Source organism: Canis aureus, chromosome X (genome assembly GCF_053574225.1).
Source record: "Canis aureus isolate CA01 chromosome X, VMU_Caureus_v.1.0, whole genome shotgun sequence".
Taxonomy (NCBI): domain Eukaryota; kingdom Metazoa; phylum Chordata; class Mammalia; order Carnivora; family Canidae; genus Canis; species Canis aureus.
The window spans coordinates 20,563,099-20,578,529 of NC_135649.1; the positions used below are offsets into that span (position 1 = coordinate 20,563,099).

The 15,431-nt window shown below is 38.5% G+C and overlaps 1 protein-coding gene across 11 annotated transcripts in view; it reads left to right on the plus strand.

Annotated features, from left to right (window-relative positions):
• Positions 1–15,431, plus strand: part of MBNL3 (muscleblind like splicing regulator 3) — a 113,327-nt gene that overhangs the window by 89,740 nt on the left and 8,156 nt on the right. For 7 of the 11 annotated variants that reach the window (XM_077888056.1, XM_077888058.1, XM_077888054.1 and 4 more), the window contains 6 exons: positions 4,764–4,955; positions 6,070–6,306; positions 8,757–8,907; positions 10,827–10,862; positions 13,357–13,451; positions 14,435–14,508. In XM_077888056.1, the coding sequence (XP_077744182.1) occupies positions 4,764–4,955; positions 6,070–6,306; positions 8,757–8,907; positions 10,827–10,862; positions 13,357–13,451; positions 14,435–14,491 (768 nt within the window). In that variant the 3' untranslated portion in view covers positions 14,492–14,508. The remainder of the gene's footprint in view (positions 1–4,763; positions 4,956–6,069; positions 6,307–8,756; positions 8,908–10,826; positions 10,863–13,356; positions 13,452–14,434; positions 14,509–15,431) is intronic. The other 4 variants (XM_077888059.1, XM_077888060.1, XM_077888062.1 and 1 more) reach the window with 4 other exon arrangements.

The following is a 15,431-nucleotide window of genomic DNA, read 5'->3' on the forward strand; positions in this document are numbered from 1 at the left end:
TTACTCTGATTTGTGCTGTTGTATTGATGGTGGTGATGGTGGTGGAGGTTATTTGAACCATTGAAAATTATAACCCTTAGCATCCATTTATCCTGGATTCCTATTGAAATGTTTATAGTCTCCAGGCTTCTTGTAGGTTCTTTGCTTTTCTCAGCTCTTGTCATCCCCCCTTTATCTACATTTCGTTTAATACCCTTTGTTAAAATTGGGTTACCACTTGATTTTTTAATACTTTTCCTTTTCTAGTGGAAGACTGGTTCATTGTTTATCACTATAATGACATAGCACCTCACCAAGAAGTGATTTTTAGGTTGAGTCCTTGATCACTTTTCAGGAACAATTATAATTGCCTTGTGCATCTAAAAAAAGAAGCCAATTGCCCCTTGCTGAATTCTTACCTGTAGTAATCATCTGGTGTCATGCAGATCTGTGTTTAGGTGCACCTTTTACATTCAGAGTTAATCTATTGATCCTTTGCCTACCTGCCTACCTTCAGTGGAAACTTCTGTGATTAAGGTCAGAAAAGTCAGATCTAGATGAGGACAACCATTCCCTTTGGGTCCTTGAATTTATTTATTTTTTCTAGCTCTCTCTTGAGCCACAGTGACTTATTCATTAGCAAGTATGATTAGAACATAAACACCACTATCAGCTTGCATCTGTTTATAAAGTTAACTCTCTATTATTAAGGGACCAATTAACCAGTCTGAAGGTTGCAGGGGCCTCCTACAGCATGCCATTTGGCTACCTTAGTCCCCACAGAACATCACTCAGAGAGTGTGGAGGTGACCAAGCAAAAACTCTGAAACAAAGATTATTCTCTTGTGCTCCACGTGAAATCAGTAAAGTCTAAGGGAAACTAAAATTATACATTTCACTGTGCTCTAAGTACAGAAATTCACATGGTGACTGACAGTTGAGCGGGGCTTCCTTTTATACTATAAAAATGCTTGTCACTGAGCAATAAAGTTAAGGTATAATGAGTACAAGTAAAAATGAAGAGTGGTATTTTTCTGGTATTAAATTCGGGTCAACAAATTGTTACCAAATGTTTGCCATCCTATAAAAGAAAACATTTGGTCATCTGCCTCTAAACAGGAGCTCAGAGAGGGAAGGCCTCAATTATGTTGACTTCAGGCCAGGATTAGCCTAAGTGACTTAAAGTATTTTTCATTCATCCAACAGTAACTGTAACTGATCTTGGATATTACTGAAGTATATGTAGATGTAAGCTGTTGGGAAGTCACAAAGATTGCTCTGGAATAGCATTTCACTTCTATTTCTTTATACTAGTTTGAGGGATAACCCATTTTAAATAATAAGTTGACATTCCTAAAATGTATGTGTAAACCAGAGATATTTATTTCAGGCATTTTTTTATTGAATTGAATTATGATTCAAAGATGTTTCAGAATCCTTTAAGACCCAATATGTAGTGGCTCCTAAAATTTTACCTTTACAAGACTCCTTCTGTCTTCCCATTCTTAGTCACTGAGTGATTATTGTTGTTTAAGTAAATAGAATCCTAATTTTGTTTTATTTTATTTTTTAGAATCCTAATTTTAGTACCGATTAAAAAATATTTTAGTGAACACTATAGTATTGGTTTCTAAAGCCAAACTTTTTCAACTTGCAGAATCTTGTCACAAGCATTAGATTTATATACATATACATATAGAATTAGCGCTTTACTCCAGAAATTGATGGTGCGCTTTACTTTTTTGGAATCCTCTAGAATGAGGGTCAGCAATTGTTTCTGTAAATGACAAAATAGTAAATATTTTAGACTTCGTGGGACAAGAAGCCTATCTACGACTTTTTGTTAATACAGGTCTCCTAATGAACACAGTAGAATTTATTTAGGGATGCTGAAATATGAATTTCATATGCTTTTCATGTGTAATGAAATATTCATCTTTTACTTTTTTCCAACCACTTAAAAATGTAGAAACCATTCTCACCATCTGGCCAGGCATCTGGATCAGGCAGGCCAGATTTGGCTCAGTGGCTGGAGTTTGCCAACCCTTACCCTAGAACGTAAGCTCTTAGACTGTGGGTAGTCCAGGGGCACCCAGGTGGCTCAGTCAGTTAAGAGTCTGCCTTTGGCTCAGGTGATGATCCCAGCCCTACTTGGGCTCCTTGCTCAAGGAAGAGTCTGCTTCTCCCTCTGTGCCCCACCCCCACCCCACTTGCGCGCTCTTTCTTTCAAATAAATAAATGAAATCTTTAAAAAAAAAAAAAGAAAGTAAATAAGGAGATCAGGAGTTCCTGCCTATGCCTGAGGGTTGTGAACAGAAAAACTTGCTTCTTCTCAATAAACAGTGTTACAGAATGAAGTTTATAATCAAGGAGGAAATGGTTATAAAAGTTTTAATACTCATTTTAAAACCTGAAGATAGCACCATATAGTTTGTGGTGCAACCTCAAAAAAGTCCAAACATTTTCAGCAAGCCCCTTGCACTTTTTATATAGATATAGACTTCTAAGTAATTTACGACTTCTTTTCACACACTTAAAGCATATAACAAACCTAAAAAGGTTACAATATATTCCAAAGGAAGTGGAAGTTAACCAGGAAAATTTCCCTGAAAAAGGAAGGAAAAAAATACAGAAGTTCAGAGCTATCAAAAAATAGGAAACATCGCTTACTCAGATATTAGGCTTCAATATTATTAATTGATCAGTATGTATTAATGACTAATGATATTTAATATGGAAAACCCACTCACCTACAAGTCTTTCACTTAATTAAGTAGTTTTGGTGGTGCCTGGGTGGCTAAGTTGGTTAAGCATCCGATGCTTGATTTCAGCTCAGATCATGATCTCAGGGCCCTGGGTTGAGCTTTGTGGAGGAGGCTGTGCAGGTGAAGATTTCAAATCAGACTAAGGGGTGGGTTGGTGACTAAGGGGTGGGTTGGTGAATATATATTGCCCCTCACTTCATACTCCACAGCCTCCCATTCTACCTGTATTTTAAGCTGTTCCTATTCATGTGATTTAGCAGAAAGTTCAGGCACATCTTGACAGAGCAGAAGATCCATTCTTCAGTGAAAAAAATAGAGAGTACTGGGTGTTATACTATATGTTGGCAAATCGAATTCCAATAAAAAAATACAAAAAAATATAAATTAAAAAATTAAAATAAATAAATTCACACACACAAAAAAGAAGACAAGAATACATGCCATTCGTAACACACGGTGACACCCCACCAGGTGCACACCAGTGCGCTAACTACCTCCTAGAGTCCCTGCTAGAAATGTACTGCATTTAACCCTGGTTTGTCATTAACTCATTAAATACTTTAATTTATTTTTAAACCTTATTTTGGATTCTATCAGTCATTTGCTAAGAATGAGATACAATAGTGGAGATGAGAACTATTGAAGAAATTAGAATCACATTGAGAAGAAAAGATGATGCCCACTTAGGAACAACCTGGAAAATAGTGCATAAAGTGACCAATTACATGGCTACAGACAATGAAGGCAATACATATATCAAGCTTCTTGAGATTAGGACTTTTCACAAGACAGAAGAAACCGTGGGATCCATTTGCATTGTTAATGCTTTTCTTTACAAGTTGTGCTCTGTCTGGTTGATAGCCATTAAATAAAGTCTTGTCATCTTATTTCTTCTTGCCTAACAGAGATCCTTGGAGCACTTTTATAGGACCCCTTTTTGAACTGTGGATATCTTCTGGCCCCCTATGTAAAGACGAGGCTGGACCAGTCAGATTTGTTTGTGAAATAGAATCCCTAATTAAAAAAAAAAAATGAGGGCAGCCTGGGTGGCTCAACGGTTTAGTGCTGCCTCCAGCCCGTGGTGTGATCCTGGAGACCCGGGATCAAGTCCCGCTTCAGGCTTCCTGCATGGAGCCTGTTTCTCCCTCTGCCTATGTCTCTACCTCTCTCTCTCTGTCTGTGTCTCTCATGAATAAATAAATAAAATCTTTTAAAAAATTAAAAAAATAAAAAAATAAAATGACCATACCAATCTCATTTTAGGTGGACAGCAAGAAGTTAGAACTCTCACTTTTCTTTAATCTACCCCTTTCTTCCACACTCCTTGCTGTCTTCCATAATTGATTGTGGGCCCAGAGGAGAAGTCCGTTATCCATAGGGTTGGTGGGAACTTTGGTAGGATTGGCAGGCTTAGAGCTTGGCAGTGCTGATGCCAAAGAAGGAAGGTGGAATGAAGGGGCTTTCAGGAGAACCTGAAATTGGTCTGCAGGGCACATTGCCTCTATCGGTGGTATGGTTTTTAGGTTAAGAACGGAAGTGCGTGGGGATCCCTGGGTGGCTCAGTGGTTCAGCGCCTGCCTTTGGCCCAGGGCGTGATCCTAGAGTCCCGGGATCAAGTCCCGTGTCGGGCTCCCGGCATGGAGCCTGCTTCTCCCTCTGCCTGTCTCTCTCTCTCTCTCTCTCTCTCTCTCTCTCTTTCTATGACTATCATGAATAAATAAAATCTTTTAAAAAATGGAAGTGTGAGAGAAAACACATTTCAAAGAGATTTCATCAATGAGACTTCATTTGGCCAATTCATGACTTAAAATTATGTGGCTGGTTTTATCAGTTTCCCAATGAATTTGCTACTCAACAAGATTTGTTGGTTTAAAGTAACTCCTTATGTTGTAATTAATATGAGACTCAAAAAGAAATAGTGGTAAATTTGGATATGACTGACGCTTTCTGAAAGACTGTCCTTGTGTAATAGTAGAATCTATTTACCTCTAATACTTTTTTTCTCTTTTAAACATATAGACTTCCTTTCCTATGAATCCGTCACTTGCAGCTAATCCTGCCATGGCTTTCAATCCCTACTTACCTCATCCTGGGATGGGCCTGGTTCCTGCTGAACTCTTACCAAATGGACCAGTTCTGATTTCTGGAAACCCACCTCTTGCATTGCCAGGAGCTCCTGGTCCCAAGATGATGCGTTCGGATAAACTGGAGGTATTGGTGTAGAAATATATAAATATCTATAGGGTAGATATTAGTCTCATGCATAAAGCAACTTTCTCAGACCCCAGTGTTTTGAATGCTTTAAATAAGTGCACCTGGGTTTCTAGCCTATGAAGTGTAATGTCAGGAAAATGGTAAATGGTTTACTACTGCAGCTGTACCCTACTATGAAGTGCATTGATTCAGTTGTACAACAGATCAGACAGTGTCTTACTGTGCGCAGCCACACACTATGCATCCCCTTTGCTATGGTGCAGGAAACCTGGTGGGAAGGCTCCTTTTGCCCAGGCTCCCACTTTACAGATTGCAATTAACTGTATTGCTAATGAGTCTCTACTTACTAGAATGATCAGACTGAGAGGAGAAATAGACTAATCTAACTCTATGAATGCAGAATGTTAAATGACTATCATAGTGTCTAAGCCTTTTTCTCCATCTTAAGAATGATGGAGTAGATAATAAATATGCCCACTGCCTACAAAAAGGCAATGTAAAAGAAACTTCACAGAGTGCTTTGACTCACAGAAGTTCTTCAGTCTTCCCTTGTCATTCTTCATATGTTGAAATAAATAACTAGTCCATTTCATAGAGTCAGTGCCATTGGCTGACTTACAATGCCTGGCAGTGTGTCATAATAGAATCTGATTGTACATGTAGCTCAGTCATGATCCACGATTTTGCTGAGGGAAAACTGCGTTGCTGTATGATGGGAGACTCATCTTGGACTTTAGCAAAACAACCCCCTCTTGCAAATTTGGCTAATCACACTTCAGGCTGTGAATTAACTGGAAGATGATGAAGTGGTTTGCAACAATACTTTTAAGCGCTTTAATTTCAACATAAGGACAACAGACAACTTTCCTTCAGAGACAGTGGGGAATTTTTTTCTAGGACTGGAAATGTCTATGTTTACATCTCACGGTGAATATGGCATTACATTATCCCTCAGCTTTATAGATTTTTCCTAAATAGATGACAAAATCATGTAAACTATTACTCTTGGATTTACTGGCAAAATAAGTAAAAACTAATCACCTTCCAGGCATCAATGTGATGTGTATTTTGGGGTTTTGTTTTGTTTTTGTTTTTGTTTTTTTAATATAAGGTTTGCCGAGAATTCCAGCGTGGAAACTGTACCCGTGGTGAAAATGACTGTCGCTATGCTCACCCTACGGATGTTTCTATGATTGAGGCAAGTGATAATACTGTGACGATCTGCATGGATTACATCAAAGGGCGATGCTCCCGGGAGAAATGCAAGTACTTTCATCCTCCTGCCCATTTGCAAGCCAAACTCAGGGCAGCTCATCACCAGATGAACCACTCAGCTGCCACCACAATGGTAAGAAGGGGCCTGGAGTTGTGAACTGTTTGGGTAAATAATAGTATATTCCTCAACTTGTCTAATACTTGTAACCATAATCTTAGATAGTCATGAATGAATCTTAAGATAAATAGCCAGGGTTATAAGCTGGAAAAGAGAGCACCTATTTATTCTGCTTCATTCTCTAAAATGTTCTAAAGATAATTGTTTCATTGTTTCAAAGCTTTACTAAGGCTTTTAATTGACTGTGCTTTTGCCCCCATCTTTAGAGAGAGGGTAAACGATGTCATTTAAACAGGAAACTAGGGGATTCCTGGGTTGCTTAGTGGTTTAGCGCTTGCCTTCGGCCCAGGGCATGATCCTGGAGTCCTGGGATTGAGTCCCACATCAGGCTCCCTGCATGGAGCCTGCTTCTCCCTCTGCCTGTATCTCTGCCTCTCTCTGTCTCTCTCTGAGTTTCTCATAAATAAATAAAATCTTTTTTTAAAAAAATAAATAAACAGAAAAAATAAATAAATAAATAAATAAATAAACAAACAGGAAACTATTTTTGAGTGGTTTTGGTTTGGGTTTTTTTTTTTAAGATTTTATTTATTTATTCATGAGAGACAAAGAGAGAGAGCCAGAGACATAGGCAGAGGGAGAAGGAGGTTCCCCGTGGGGAGCCCAATGCAGGACTCGATCCCAGGACCCAGGATCATGACCCGAGCCGAAGGCAGACGCTCAACCACTGAGACACCCAGGCATCCCTGTTGATGAGTTCTAAAAAGACTTCACCAAGTGGTTTTTGTCTTAAATTATATTGAATGAAGGGATTTTAAGCCATGAAAATAACAAGGTATCCAAAATGTTCAGTGCAGATTTTAGATCTTAATTTTCTTTGATTTTACTGCTGTTGGTGACATATTGTTTAGAAGCAGTGTAAGCCTATAATAAAGAAGAGGAAAACAGTAGGCCCTCTAAAAGGAAAGGTTCTCATGTGTTTGGGGTGTACAAGGAATGGTTTGCTTATGCCATTGTGCACCTCTTCCATGCTCGGGCATGGGGCCTTCATATGTATGTGTCTGTTTTCATGATTCAGCTGTGTTTGGTAGGCTACATTTAAGTCAGCCCCAAATTTCCATATAGAGTTAACTATTACCTTCATTGAGTATTTATGAATATCATATAAAATTCCTTTCTGAGTAACTGATCAGAGCAGAATCTTAGGGGGAAGGCAAGATCGGTCTACCAGAATTGGTTTGAGGTAAGATCAAATAAAGAAGGCTCCCTGAAGAAATGTAAGCTTTCTGTATTTTTAAAGATTCAAGAGTTGAAATGCTTGGTAAAATATTGTTTTTTTTTTTTTTTCTGCTTTCTTCATGTTCATGTGCCTAGCTCAGGTTGACTTCATCCCTGCATTTAAAAGCAAAAGAGAAAAAAAATAAAAGCAAAAGAGGTGAAGGGTAAATATTTAGTTCCCAAAGGAATATAGAGATAGGTTTAGACTTTGTTATCCATAGGCAAAAGGAGGTCATGGCTTGCCCCCTTTTTGGCATATGGAATGCTAGTCACTCAACACAAGTGTTCCTGTCTCCTTAGGAATTTGGAGCATACCTAATTCTTGTCGCTGGGGCATGTTTTTTAAGTCACGTGTAATTTTCTGACAGAAAAATACAAGTCATGTCAAACTTCTCCAGTGAATCTGACCCAGGAGCAAATTTGACTGGGTATAATAAGCACAGTGGGATTTTGAAAGAAGTGTAGACATGAAAGAAGGATTTTAGATTCTAATGCATTTTAGAATTAAACTTGACAAGGACTTAATGAAACCAGTGGTACATCCCGAAATGCACAGCAAGCATCTACAAATGAGAATTGCACATATTTTGCTGTCTATGTTATCTGGGTGAGGCAGGTAGTGGGGAAGAAAATAATTTATTTGCTTTTCCCTTACATGGTAGTTGGGAGAAGCACAGTTCTAGGATTTAGACTTGAAGTCCTTCTATAAATTGGATTTTGTTTTATGGGGCCACAGTATCAGACTCTGACCCCTCGACATCTGTTTTATCACCTATATACCATTGACCTCCTAGATCTATGTTGGAATTTTAACTAGCAAAAATCTCTTTCTTGATGTATCTGTTGCTTCTGCTCATCTCATTGTAATAGATTCATGGGTGAACATCTCTGAGATGTGAATTTTAAGTGATTATTTGCTGTTAAGCTTCAGGTCACATCTTGGCTCAAATGATGAGGTACTTTTTTATTTGCCTAAATGAGTGAAGTTGAAAAATCATGGGTTTTTTTTCCCCTTGTGTGTTTATTTCCCGTTTTGGACTGAGTACTCACCTAGCAAATTGCTCAGTGGATAGGATACCCTTGCAGAGGTTTCTAGGGCCACACGTTATCTAACTGCTGCTTGCTTGCTTTGAGTACCTGTTTTTCCTTTCTCTGGTACTATTTATTAATCCATCCCTCCCTCACAGGCCCTGCAGCCTGGTACGCTTCAACTGATACCAAAGAGATCAGCACTTGAAAAGACCAATGGTGCCACCCCTGTCTTTAACCCCAATGTTTTCCACTGCCAGCAGGCTCTGGCTAACCTGCAGCTCCCACAGCCGGCATTTATCCCTACAGGTGAGTACAGGGCTCTGGGCACTGTCAGTTTAGCCATGTTGTGCATGTATACATAGGGCACACGAGCTGCCCAAGAGTTTTTATGGGAGAACTGTCAACAGGTGTTTGGGTGGGAAATACAACAAGGCAGTTGTACTTGATCTGCTCATCCATAGAACCAAATTTTTCTATGCTTCCTCAAAAGTAATGATTTGAAATCAAACTAGGAAAATCTGTCAACATTTTTCTTAAAAGCATTTCTCAGCTTTTGCTTCTGATGAATGTTTCACTTGGTTCAGTCTCAAACTAATTCCTTGACTCTTAGGTATCCCCTTAAAAGACACTGGTTAGGGCAGCCCGGGTGGCTCAGCGGTTTGGTGCCGCCTTCGGTCCAGGGCATGATCCTGGAGACCCAAGATCAAGTCACACGTCTGGCTCCCTGCATGGAGCCTGCTTCTCCCTCTGCCTGTGTCTCTGCCTCTCTCTTTCTCTGTGTCTCTCATGAATAAATGAGTAAAATCTTTAAAATAAATAAATAAAAGACACTGGTTACCCCTCAAAAAAATGTTTCCTAGCTTCAGCATTGTAAAAACATGTAATTTATATATCTTCAATATGCCAAAGACAGTTATAATAAAACTACCCTTGAACTTATAGTGGTTATAAGACAGTATAGTTTATGTGTTTGTGATATATATATATGTATGTATGTATATATATACGTACATATCACACACACATATATATATCACATACTTTTAGCCTTTAACTCTTAAATACCAATTAATATTTAAAATACAGCAGTTTATCATATTTTCCTGATACTATCAGGATATTTTGTTACCTTCAACATTCAAATGTAATAGCATAACAGTTTTGTACCAAATTGAATAGAAAATTCTGCTCAAATAAATATCATATATGAGGGGAAATACTTTTCTTCCTGTGGTTCAATACTTTAAGAATGAGCATAGAGTCTCTTAGGAATAAATTGAAAATACTAACCACTGAGTGAACAGATTTTTTTTTTACCAGAGTCATAAATGCCCCAGTTTGGAAGCCATTATTAAATGAAACTGACATGCTTTCAAATTAGTTTAGAAAGCCTTATTAATTACATAAACATAGCGAACACATGGTATTGTATACCTATACTTGAAAACACCCAGTGGTTAATGGATAAATTGATTAGCTAATTAATTTAGAAAGCCATAGGGATCCCTGGGTGGCGCAGCGGTTTAGCGCCTGTCTTTGGCCCAGGGCGCGATCCTGGAGACCCGGGATCGAATCCCACGTCAGGCTCCCGGTGCATGGAGCCTGCTTCTCCCTCTGCCTGTGTCTCTGCCTCTCTCTCTCTCTGTGACTATCATAAATAAATAAAAAGAAAAAAAATTTAGAAAGCCATAAAAAGCCAGTCTTTAGTTAACTAACCACAGTAGTTCTTTATTTAAAAAACACAATTTTAAAATTTTTAGACTTCTTTTGCTGGAGATGGCTAATTTAAAGTCTAGATTTAGGAGCCAAATGTCAGAAGCATTCGTTTCCCCTTAATTAACAGCAAAATTAAAACCTGTCAGGCTTAGCACCCCCTCTTGATGGAAAGCCTATTTGCCCTTTGTGCCTAGCAAAGTTCATGGTCGTGATGTGGAGGAGGCTGTGATAATGTGACCAAAATAAAATTGCAATTTAAGTGAGGTAATTCCTTTAAAGAAAAATTATGGTCATTTTTATACCTAAGAGTCCAAGAATTACTTTGATTACCTGGGTTGGGGAGCTTGAAACTAAGCTGTAATTGTAAGCATGGAGTTTACTGGATTTGCATGTGCTCGTTAATTAATATGCAAAGAATATCTTTCTAGTTAAAAATTATTTCTCTCCGTAAAGAATTAATAATGAAATCTCTCTCCTTTACTTTTCACGCTTTTCTGCATGGTGTACAGGGCCAATACTGTGCATGGCACCCGCTTCAAGTGTTGGTAGGTTTTGTATGAACATTCTCACCTTTTTCTAATCTGAAAAAAGTATTTCTCTGTTAAGACTGTGAAAGAGATGAGTGACTGGGTGATGTGGCTCATGGGCCACCAGCTTGGGAGGAGGGGGCATTTGGAAAGAGTCGGGGCATGATGAGGAGAGAAAGCAGCAGGTAAAGAAGCTTGGAAAATGTTATTGGGGGTCTACCATTGCCAAATGGAAGGCTGAGCATATTTATGACAAAAGTTTCAAGAAGCTTTTTTTTTCCTCCGGTTTCACCACTATGGCTACCAGACCTTCCCCTCTTCCTACAATTATAATGCAAATATGTCATGATTGGAATAATTTATACATACAGATGATATAGAAAACCAGTTGCATTGTAAAGTGTGAGCAGGTTAGGGTACTTCATCCCAAATAAGAAGAAAATAAGAGAATTCTGCACTTTTCGTATTTTAAAGTATCACCAAGCTTTCCCCCCTCCAAAGTTATCTAGAAGATCTAAATCATTCAATACTCACATGTTGACAAAGGAGGAGTTATGCAAAGCTAGGGCATTCTGTAGTGTTATGTGATGAATTCTGTGGCATTCTAGGATGCAGTGTCATGTGCGTGGAACCCAGGCACAACAGAATGATTTCAAAATGACTCTTTGGAAGTATGCAATTATTCATGATCACTTACACACAGATCCTTCAATTAGTCACCAATACAATCTGGTAGCCATCTCAAGACCATTTTTCTGTTACTACTACTGAAGAAGACAAGAAAGAGTCTTGTTTTCATTGTAGGAGTTCTTGGCTCCTACAGTCCATGGGCACAGACCAGAGGAAAGTAGCTCTGTTTGATAGATGGAGGAGTCACCCCACCATACCCACCCCTACCCGTGTCCTATCAGTCCAGTGCTTTTCATCATTTTTGGAAGTTGACCACAGCTTAGCCTCCATCCTGTTGGTTGACCAGAGTAGATGTAGATCCCAAAAGGGCCAAACAGGTTTATTGAGATAAAACAGAAGGTCAGAATAACAACCACATAGTAGTAGCGGTCAAAGACAGAGGCAGGGGGTGAACCCTGGCTATGAGGGGAGGCCTCTGCTATTGAGGGATTGGCTGTCCCCTGTAGGAAGTAAAAACATTTCCACCTGATCCTAACAGGAGCATCATATGCATATGATTAGAATAGACTTCTGCAAGTTGGTGAAATGTATCTCTGTCTTCGCATTTTGTGACTCTCCTCCCCTGTCTTTTCACCTAACAGCTCTGTGTAGGAATGCAAACTGCATGCTTCCGTGGCACTGCTTCCTGCATAGTTGCTGTGGTCTAAAGGGAAAACAAGAGTGTTTTTAGAATCGGCATGTGATCCGATAATGGATGTCTATAAGTAATGTGTAACTGGACACATAAGAGATCACTATGGGATTTCTGTTAATCACCATTTGCGGCACATTTGTGATTTCTGTGACATTGTGTATATTGATTTTTCTCTCTCCAGGCCATTTGCTTTCTCTGTAGACTTTCAGAAAATCTGAATTCAAAAAAAAAAAAAGAAAAGAAAATCTGAATTCAGTGGATATAGACATAAATTATTACATATGCATGCTCACCATTCACACAGTACCATTCACACATTAATTCCTTAATTTGCTTTCCAAAATGAGCTAGAAATGAGAAAAGCATCCAAAAAGCTTTTAAAATGAGGTAGAAACTAGAAAGAGCAAAAGAAAACATCCTGAAACAGGCATTATAGCTGCTAGTCATACTGCCATCACTTTATTAATTGCAATGAAGACAAGATTTTGTCAGATTTTTAGTAGGAAGTGCTGCCATGTGTGTGTTTGATGAATAGCCTAGATTTCCAAGGGATTTGCCAGAGACATACTTAAAAACCTCCATACATACTCCACTGTATTCTTCATATCTGCTTCCCCATCATATACCCACCAATCAAACTGCCAATTTTTTTTTTTTTGCATGTAGATCAGGTAAGTATACCTGTAGCTGTCTCTTGGTATCTGACAATATAGTGACCATGCTCAAGTCTCTTAGGTTACTGAAGCCAAACACCAATTCACACTTCCCTACCTACATTTCAAATGTGCAACCCAGTCACTTGTCTGCTCAGCAAGGTGTTCCTATAGCCAGCCTTGGTAAAATCAGATTTTGTCATATGTGCTCATCATAACCCCTTCCGAAAATTTGGCCTTTTAACTCAACTATATAATGGGATTCTGATAAACAACTAACTGTTGAGAATGATTCCATTTTCCTTAATGGTAACTATAATTGGCTTTCCCCTTTCTCTTTTTAAATTTTTCCCCCTTCCACGCTGTGTTGCTTTGCACTGACTGTGATTGCATGTTGCACCTTGGTGTGTCCATCACGATGATGTCACATGGCTTGTTGCTGTGATACCTACCACGCCCCATCCCATCGTTTATGTCATGGTTGTGTAAATTCTCCACCCTCCCATGTGTTGCTCCCATGGTTTCCTACTGAAAGTGCCCATGATGCACGGCGCAACTCCTACCACTGTGTCTGCAGCAACACCACCTGCTACCAGCGTTCCCTTCGCTGCAACAGCTACAGGCAATCAGGTTTGGCCATTTATTTTACCTGTTCAGACCTAGATAACTACCGTGTGTTGGTAAGGCACAGTATATGCTTTTGGGATTGGCAAGAGACATTGATCCCTATTCCTGTTTGTTTCCTAAGAAGTCGTTACATTTAGAATTTTTGGTCTTGTGTATACTCTAGAGGGGTGTATCTGCCACCCATCCTGAGGTGAATCAGCAGTTTTCTCATTTTTAATCAGTTACCAGAAGTTGCTCTTCATATGTCATATTCACAATTGTCACTGTCAAACCAATCCTCAAACACATATACTAAATACTCCTTAAATGCTTCCTCATTGGTCAAGAGAAGAATTTATTTTATTTTACTACCCCCTTTTTTTTTGGTTATTCCATTTTAACTTGCACTTGGTACAATCATCACCTTTTACCTTCAGATCTGCTGGAAAGAAAGCCAGATAACACACTTCTTTCCAGCACACAGATACCCTTATCATTACCCTGTGATGACATCAAAGATGTCACACTGACACTCTGACACTCGGTGACACTCATTGGTGACATCAGAGATCTCACACTGACATTAGATGTGCCTGTGTTATTGTGATTTTCATTTGCTTTAAGGTATTTACAGGCAGAGTCCAAAGACAAATTTTAAATTGGGAGAGAGTCTCAAAATTGTAATGAGATACATAAAATAATCATCATGTAATGTGAAGGCTGTTTTGCCTTATTAAGGTGGTAACCATGCTTCAAGACTACACATTCCACAGCTGCTTCAATTACCATGATAACCACACAGCACATAGAGCATTAATCCACTGGGGGAATAAGCCACATTCTAATCTGTGCTTTGCAAAATTAACTATTAGTGGATATGGTCAATAAGTCTAAATTTTTCTGTGAAATTGATTATGATTTTTAATTACCATGTCCAAACAGTGAACAAAATAAATGGGATTCTCTCAAGAAACTATTTTAATCTAAAATCTTTTTTACTACTATAGATAACCCCATTATCAGTAGATGAACTGAATAGCAGCATGTTTGTTTCACAGATGTAGAAGTTACCAGTAGAACAGTAAGTTTCTTTAAGTATTCATATGAATAATATTTATAGGTTATATTTTTTATTTACACAATTACATTTGCTAAAGGCTTTGGTAAATATTTTTATTAATAGGTGTGCTTATAACTTAGAGCTTGAGTTAAGCATTTTAAATTTTCCAAATTGAGATGTGGGAAGCAAATATGCAACTTTTTCTATGAAAAATGACAGCTGGTACTATATTTTCCCAATGAGCTTACAAATTCTGAAATGTTTTCCTGTTATTAAAGGAGGTTGATTTGTCAGCCCACTACACAAATCACTTTTGAATATTAATTCTTTAACACTTTTCTAGCTTTGGTTTTTTTTTTGTCCTTGTTGAAGTAAAGCAAAGTAATTTTGTTGGTCTGACTATGATGAATATCTTAAAGGCACTCAGGAATATGCTACTCCCATGATGTTGTAAAAGATCGTGCTTTTTACACTCTGCCATTTTGTGTTGTTTACCATATAGGTCTATCAGAAATGCTCCAGCTGTTTTGAATTTTTGAGTGACATAATTTAGTAATGTAATCATTTTCCTTCAAATCGTGGCTTTAAAAAAAAAACCCAACAACTGTTGTTGGATTCCCCTTCCCCCACCACCCACACCTTTGAACATTTAATCTCCTGTTTGCCTAGTCCAGAGCCAGACAGAGCACACACTTAATTTGAGCAGTATTTCATTTGGAAAATGACTTTTCAAGCCACTTCAGACTCCTAGGTATCTTAATTAATTACCAATAGGGACTTACTAAACAAGTGTATGAATTCTGAATTGCATCTATTCATCAATGAAAGTTTGAAGCTCTCACAACTGGAGCGTTTCATTTAATTGACGGAGGTGATGGTTCTGTTCACTTGACAGACTGGTTCCCCAGAACCTGGCCCAGCATGCAAACTCTGTCCTGGACAGA